Here is an 8,407-nt window from a genome sequence, read left to right as displayed (position 1 = left end):
CTGTAATAAACTGTCAAACTTCTGCTTAATATAGTTGCTTTTATAAGCCTTCTGATTAGTAAAGCATGCTATGCAGGTACATGCATGCTAGAATTTTACCATGAGAATTATAGTTCTCATCTCAAACTAATGACTTGCCTGTTACCCATATTTATATATATTTCTTTTCCATTATAAAACACTTAAGACCTTTCTAGTGGTACATTTTAATCAACATATATAAAATAGAATCTTGATTTTTAAAATGAACCTTTTTAGTACTGTAACATGGGTTTAATTGAAAAAACCCAGTTGGAACATAATATGGTAACATTAAACTGTTTAAACTAATTCACAGCTGTAGGAAAATGTTTGATTTTTAAAATACAACCAAGATGAGACTGTAGAGTTATGAGCAGTAAAATATTAGAGAACAGTGAATGAATAAATAAAATGCTTTTCCATCAGTGGCCATTCATTATTTTGCTTTTAGGAACCGGGAAGAAATTGTTTTCTTTGAGTTTCAAATGTTCTGGTAACTCTAGTCGTTTCTTGGCTTCCTCAATATCACCTTGAATTGCTGAATCAAAGAATCAAAGTTCTCTTCTGGTCTGAGGTGGCCAACAATGGCCACATTAAGAATTTCCCCATAGAAGTCCTCTTTGAAAGTATGCATGATATGAGTTTCCCTGGACTTTTTTGTATTCTTGTAGTATGGGTTCCATCCTATGCTCACCACCGTCTTACGGACGACTCCACTTCCAACACCGGCCCAACCATGATAAATGCCAGTGGATACATCAGCTGGAATATTATCTATTACTTGTTCAGGAAACTTAGCTGTAGGGATGCCCGGCTGCTTGGAGCCGCGACCGAAGCCCCGCACCACTTGGCCGCGGCAGAAGTACGGCAGGTGCCTCGTGACGTCGTCCGCTCGGGGTGCGGGCTGCGGTCCAGTCCGCGCGTCTGGCGGCGCCGCCGTCGAGGCGGTGCCCGGACCCCCCGGACCAGCCGGGAGATACGGGCTGGAGCTGTGCCGGCCGGCCGGCCCGGCGAGCACACGGGCTCACAACCGGCCGAGACGCGCGGACTACACGCTGCGGCGAGACCCTCACGCCGCTGACCGAACAGAAGGTGCCGGGCGACGCAGAGGCTGCGTCTGGGCTCCGGAACGCCGGCGATCGCGGAAGTAAGTCAGGAGTGTGTTTTATGTTTTGTGGCTTCCTTCAGTTTGTTCCAGGAACAAAGTAGGTGATTAATGATACCTTGTTGAAGTAACAGTCAACATTAAATGTACAACAGCACAGATGTGTGAGATTATGGATTTAGAACAAGCAGTGGCGCCATTCTGGGAAGGGCTGAGCCTGATGCCCTGCCCCAATAATCCACTCATCCACATCTTTCCATCTTTTTCTATCCGTCTGCAAGGACTTTTATCAAGGCTTACCTACGCATGTGGAGAACTAAGCCTGCCTTCTCTCTGAATTTCTGGGAAGTCCTTCTCCAACTTGAACTGTGCTGTTTTACACTGTGAGAGATTTTCAATTCCTTTTTCCTGGGAGCAATGGGCAGAACTAATTTGCATGACATTCTACGGTCTCGGTAGGGGACAGGCAGGTATGACTCAGAGACTGTTTGATTTCCAAAACGTCTTTCCAAGGGGTTATGGCTAATGAGCTCACCTTTGAGTCTGCCAACAAAAGAGGCCCAAGGAGACAACCAGGTTAGTTGAAATCCACCAGTCTCAGAGAGGGAAGATGTGACACACCAGCACGGTTTCTGAATGCCTGCCAAGCAACCTTATAAACAGGAAACCCTGACTCTGAGAAACTAGCTTCACCACTTCAGTCCAGCTTATCACCAGCTAATCCCACAAGTAACTCTTAGTGGGAATAACCAGGAAAAACAAGGGTCATAAAGTCTGTATTCATGAAATTTTAATCTGTGTTAGCATCAGTCTTAGGGCTCTACTTTTATTTATTCATCAAATATTTGTTGTATCGGGGATGTATCAAACAAAAATCACTGCCCTCCCACCCCCCTAGAACTCATATGCTGTTATAAGACTCAAAAAGCATCCAAATTCATACAGAGTTGCACCAGTTTACCAACCTGAGCCCCTTTGCCCCTCAGCCCCCAGTCTCTTCAGGGCTTAGTTAACTAGGCTCTATCTCATGTGCAACAAATACCTAGCCCTGTCCTTGCTGCTCAGATATTGATTTCAATATAGTTGAAAAGGTCATAAAAACACCAAAATTCACATTCTGGTCATTAGTGCGGTAGCACATTTTCTGAACATGTGCCAATTGTGACTCGTGTGTTTTCCAACTCCCTAATCATTAGTGAGTAGCTCTGTAAAGGATGAAATTGATGATTACCTAATGATGCTGGGGAAAGAGCAGGAGATGGCATTAACCCCCCTCAAAACCACAGCAGCATCATCATACCATGCCTCTTAATAGAACTACACAATTTTCAAAGTACATTTACTCATGTTTTCAATTATGGATTGCTTAGAGCTTTGGTAGGTTTTCCCAATAAAAACTGAAAACCAACTAGAAATCCAGATTAATTTTAAAACATATGTCTTGGATGCCCACTATGTGTAAAACACCTTGCCAGGCACTAAAAACCTACAAATGAACCAAAGAGGCAGGACCCCTGCCTTCATGAGAGTGAAAACAAAGACGTGGAGTACTGAGGGAGCCAGGAAGGGACCCTGAACCAGTCTTAGAAAGCACTGGAAGTTTTCTGGGGAAGCTGAGCCCATGCTTGGCCCTGAAGGGCAAGTTAGACTTTGGTGAGTGGAGGAGTTTAAAATATTAGTTTCTCATTGGCCGTATGACAGAATGAACATCTGTTCCATTGTCTCTGGGGATGGTGAGAGACGTTGGAAAGAGCAGGTAATTCTGCATATTAAATTATAATTCACTAGGTGGCCGGTTAGATGAAAGAGTCTGGTTTTATAATCTTTCTTTCCATGAAGTCACCATATGCTCACCTTTCAGCTGGAACACGGTCCTGGGGCTGAAATGCTTGGCAGCTCGTGACCGTTTTTGTTCCATAAGATTAAAATTACTTTTTAAAAAAAATTATAAACACAATCAATAGGAATTGTTTTTTAAAGTTGGGAAAAGCAGAAAAGTATAAAAAAGAACAGAGAAATAAACAGTAATGCTACAACTCAGAGAATTCAGAGAATATAGGAATTTACATTTTTTAAAAGAGATTTCTATTCAACATTTTTCACTGATACAAATACTCATTCATTCACACAGACAACTGGGCTCCTTCCGGGTGCATTGGGAATAGGAGAAGAAGGAGGTCACAAATGGTACATTTCCAGTACTTAGCAAGGCACAGCGGAATCTAATAAATAGGTTTTAAAATACATAGGTAGTGTTGGCTGGTTTTTAGTTTTTAGGAGATTGTGGTTATTTCATGCTGTGAAAAGTTTAAGTTCCATGAAAATCTGTGCTATGCGTGAATACATTATTATTTAAAATGACTTTTTGAGGTAGGTGTGTTTTCTTATCCTTGCTTTACAAAGGAATAAGTTGATAAAATATATTCATTTCACTTACCTAAATGACTCTGGCTTCCAGAACGGTAACTAGGCTCTGGTACTACTTCTTAACACAGTGGTTTAACTTCAGAGAGCTAAACAGAAGTGCTAAACAGGTTTAATTAAAATTGATGGAAGCTTTGTAAGATTTTCTTCTTTTCTTTGATTTTCTTTGTAAGAGTGGACTCTATTGACTCTATGGCCTTTGCTTGTGTTGGCCACCTTGATATGCATCCCTGTTTGGACGAGCAACCTTTTCCTTCATTAATAGGGGGAGAAGAATCTGGAAGTGTAAGAAGAGAATCAAGTAGGTTGGAAGCTAGATGGAGGACAGCTAGAGAGAGGGAAAACCTCTGACTACATGATGGACAATAAAAATAAAAACCACATGGCAGAAGGAAATGTCTAAATTTTAAGTTTTTTTGTTTTGTTTGAGTTTGTACATTCATTAATGCTTTTATGAGAATACATTCCTCTGAAGGGACTAAAAAAAAATGTTGAGTTTCTGGTCTGGGTCAAAGCCATTGATGGTAAAGATAATATATGTGGATGAACACCCAGGATGGAGAGAAAACTTCCCAGGCCCTAGTATTGTGCATATGAGAAGAATGGAGGAGCAGAGACGGGAGTTGATAAATTCCCTCTCCCTAGATTTCTAGGAGGCCCCAGCTGCAATCTGAGTTCTAGATAGATATAAAAATTGCAATGAATATGCATAAATAGTTTATGGTGCTGATGTGAGCTACCAGTACATCCTTAGGGCATTATGACTGCATGTGTGCCTCCCAGACACCTTGGTGACATCAGTGTTTCCCAGGGAACCTTTCCTAAGCGTATACATCTTTTTATGCCTTCCATGATGTTGTTTCTCTTGCCTGAAATGCCACTTTCCCTTTTCCCACCCTAACCTCTCACCACTCTCTATTGAAATGATACCTATTCTTGACTTATCCATCTGGACTGTAATGATATGTTTGCTTGTCTGACTCCCTTAGTTTATAATCCTCTGGAATGTAGGAACTGTGCCTAGTACAGGGGTTAATATATAATAAGAACTTAATAATTTATTGATTCAGTGACTGAATATGAATAAACAAATAAATGAATGAGAGCAAAACTTAAGTGCCACCTCTTTTATGAATTTTCCTATTCTTTATCTCTACTAATATCCAGCTTACCTGAGGAACATTTTTTCTAATATATACTAATAATATGCCATTCCTCTTACTACATTTATTGGGTACTTACTATGTATAATAAGTAAGTACATATAATAAGTATAATAAGACACTGTGAGATTGCATTTAATCCTTACAACAACCCCATGATGTGGGTACTATTATTGTCTTTACTGGTAAGGAAATAGAGTCTCAGGGAAGGTAGGTGACTGAGCCAAGGTCATGCAGCTGATAAGGGACAGAACCAGGATTTGTGCCCAGACAGTTGGACTCCAGAGCCCACACTTTTCCCACTCACCTCACAAGTTCTCCTGGTCCTTCAGGGCTAACCATAGGCTTGGCTTCCTCAGGAAACTTTGCTGCACTTGTGTCTCAATTGTCTATTTTCTCATCTCTCCCTACCAGAGTGTAGACCCTGTGAGGCAGGAATCATGTCTCTTTTCTTCCCATTTTATGTGATCACCATCTTGTGAAGTTATTGGAAAAGGGATTCCTGTTCGTACCAGGCAGATGAAGAAAGGGTGGGCCCGGGGATTTGTCTAGCATTGCACAGCCACTTTCTGTCAGAGCCAAGGGTAGGACCCAGGTTTTCAACTCTCATCCCAGGCTTCTTCTCTGGAAGAAAATGCCTTAGCAAAGCCCTTTGTAAACAATTTGGGGCAGATGATAGCATTTACGGAATTCTAGGATTGCAAGAAAACACAATGATTACCTAGATAAATGTCCTCCTAGAGTGGAGCGGTAGCTCATCCAAGGTTGTGGACAAGTAAGTAGAAAGATTGGAGTAATGAGAGCACAGAGAGAGAACTTGCAGTCAAAAGATCTGGGATTTAGCCCCAGCCTGGCACCCAGTTCTTACTGACTGACATGATAGAACGTATAAATTATTCAGGTTTGAACCAAGTTGATAATGTCTTTACTGTTATTGTCCTTGGCCTATATGCAAAAACAGCTTCTCTCATAGTTTTTCTCTCCATTTATTCTACTTGGCACAGACACTTATTGGATTGCTTTATTATTTTTTTCCTCGACTTGTGCTGTCTGGCAGTCTTCTGGACTGCTTCTCCCAGCTGCATCTCTCCAACCTCAGCCCTGGTGAGGTGCAACACCCCCTACACACCTTTGGTTTTCATCATAGCTGCTAAGTCAGCCCGTCTGTGTTGCTTGCCTCCCTTCCAGCTGTGTTCCACACACCCAACTAAGTCCATTTCCTGGCTGCCATCCTGACCCAGAGCTGCAATTGCTAAAATATTAATGATGCCCATTGTGAAACAACACTGTGAAGCTTGCTGTAAAGTAACATTGCCAGAGAGGTGGAAACAATGAAATGGAAGAAATAAAGCGAAACCATAATATGAAAGAGGGCCTCAGCATTAAGGCAAAGGAGGACATATCCTTAGCTCTGCCTTCCTCTTCCTAATACCAGGATCTCGCTGTGGGAAATGCAGCATCACTGGCTGAGATTCACTATCTTGGCCACCTAGATGGCTTGCATAACAAGGTGGGTGACCCCTGTGGTTTTGCTTGGCTGCCTGCTCTCCTGGGTCCCCTGAGAGAGAAAAGAAGGGAAGGGCAGCATAGACCTGAAAAGAAAAGGCCAACTGTATGGGTAAAGGAAATAGGGGCTCCCTGTGGTTAAAAATCATTGGTGTGAGGAGGATTTAAAGGCAGAGAAATGTGATTCCACCCTTTGTCCAATCCTTAATGGAAGCACTTAGCCCTTTATAGTTTACGTATTGGATTTCTTAGCCATATTCTGTCGTTATCGTTATTGTATTCCTGGTGCCATGCATGGTACTTGGCACAATCACAACGCTAAGCTATATGTTCTGAATGGATGGATGAATAATCAGAAAGGGGAGTGAAGCGAGAAAAAAGCTGACCCTTAACATTTGCAGCATAGTAAATGTTAATATGTTTATTCCTTTTATGACGAAGAGAGTGAAAAGGGCTGGGGACGGAGACATCACAGGAGGAGGAAAGATAATGCCACCTCTGCAAAAGACACTCCTAAACTACACATAGAAGAGAAGGAGACCCCCCAGGACAGGCCTTCCCATCCAGAATATTGAGACCAATCCAAGTGAGTTTTCCAGAGCTCTCACAGCTACAGGGCGTATGCCAGCCTTTCCAGGTGCCAGTGAGTCAAACCCCTTTTTCAGTTTTCCAAAGCACCCTGACCACACTCCCTTTCCCTCCAGGTTCCTAATTTGAGTTCCATTCTCTGACCTCTCTCTTCTTTCTTGTTTTTGTCTTACTTGAGACAGATTCCCACAGGTTCCTCTGGTTCCGATGCTCATTTTCATTACTGGGTGTGCTAGTAGTCTTCTTCCGATTTAGGAAATTCTTCTAATCCTCAGTCTTTCAGCCCCCAAACCCTTCCACCTCCCCATTTCACCTCACAGTCTCCTCCCTCCTGGAGCACGGAGCTCTGCAGGTGAACTTCTAGGCAACCACGGCTCATGTGGTGGGGGAGAGTGGAAGCATGTCCCCTGAAGGCAGAAGGTCTGTTCTAGGTGAGGACCCTAGGTTTCCTTCAAACGGTCATAGCTGCAGACCTTCCTTCCCCTTCCTCAGTTTCTGCCCCTTCACTCCACTACTGAACCTGTTCACAGACACTGCTCAGCAACAGGCAGCTTATTGGGTAGTAAAAGCAGCAGCAAGGCTGTGACAGGTGCTCCAGCAGCCAGGCTTTTTGTTCAGGCTGTGAGCATGCACACAGAATACATGGTGTGCAACAGAGCCGTTGTCACTCATATAAAATCGTTGCTATGGAACTTGTTGAAAGTGAGAAACTGTGGATTTTATTATAAGTGTGATACTAGTCAGAAGGGCCCAGATAGCCGGCATAGCAACCATCAACCAGCTCAGGGAGAAGAAAAGAGAGCGGTAGAAACCATTTAGGAGTCCCAACCGATGTTAACATAAGTGGACATCCTCAGGTCTCCTGGCCCCTTTCCCTTCACCCAGATTGGTAGGTTGCAAATCTAAACATTTTCAAATTCGCAGTTGTAGTCAGTCATCCGGCACATTATGAACTTCCACTGGCGATCCCTGTGGGGAGAGAGTCAGAGAGCTAACGTCAGTGAGAAAAGACACCTTAGGAAAAACCACTGCTAAGAGTAAAGGAGTGAAAAACCTTTGGAGCATTTAGGGCCAACTAATTTCACTTTCCTCTCAGAAGACACATCTATGAAGTCACTAGAAAACCTACAAGTAATCGTCTATGAGGTCAGGAGTCCTGGACACCGCCTCACCTAGTTCAAGTTGCACCTAGGAGGGGACTAGCTAGGTCACTGGCATGTCGAGGTCCTGTTTATCACCAGTGATCAGTTCACCACTGCTCTGTCTCAAAGGGACCTCTTGGACATATAGGTTAACAACTTGTAATAAAAGCATTTATTCAACATTGTCTCCATTTCACGGTAAAGAATCTTCTCTTACCTAGGCCATCCATCTGCTCATTCTTTCTTTTCCTAAATACCTATCATGTGCTACGCTCCATGCTATGCCCTGTGTGTTCCCCTTCAGAAGACACTATCATAGGGAAATGAAGGGAGGGGAAACAACTCTAAAACCCGTAAAGTGAAAAAGAAAATGCCTGCCATTCTTGTATAACAAATTGAATTGAGTATTTGTTTAAATGGTCAGGCATGGGTATGAGAGGACATAGAATTGCTCAATT

The 8,407-nt window shown here is 42.8% G+C and overlaps 1 protein-coding gene and 1 pseudogene across 1 annotated transcript in view; both read right to left on the bottom strand.

Annotated features, from left to right (window-relative positions):
* Positions 1–443: 443 nt before the first annotated feature.
* On the bottom strand, positions 444–5,055 carry LOC132515421 (riboflavin kinase-like; annotated as a pseudogene).
* Positions 5,056–6,625: 1,570 nt separating this feature from the next.
* DPT (dermatopontin) overlaps positions 6,626–8,407 on the bottom strand; it is a 39,284-nt gene continuing 37,502 nt past the window's right edge. Inside the window, exon 4 of the mRNA XM_060133688.1 lies at positions 6,626–7,776. Coding sequence (XP_059989671.1) covers positions 7,710–7,776 — 67 coding nt within the window. The 3' untranslated portion in view covers positions 6,626–7,709. The remainder of the gene's footprint in view (positions 7,777–8,407) is intronic.

Source organism: Lagenorhynchus albirostris, chromosome 2 (genome assembly GCF_949774975.1).
Source record: "Lagenorhynchus albirostris chromosome 2, mLagAlb1.1, whole genome shotgun sequence".
In the NCBI taxonomy this organism is placed as follows: domain Eukaryota; kingdom Metazoa; phylum Chordata; class Mammalia; order Artiodactyla; family Delphinidae; genus Lagenorhynchus; species Lagenorhynchus albirostris.
This window is presented reverse-complemented; position numbering and strand designations above follow the sequence as displayed.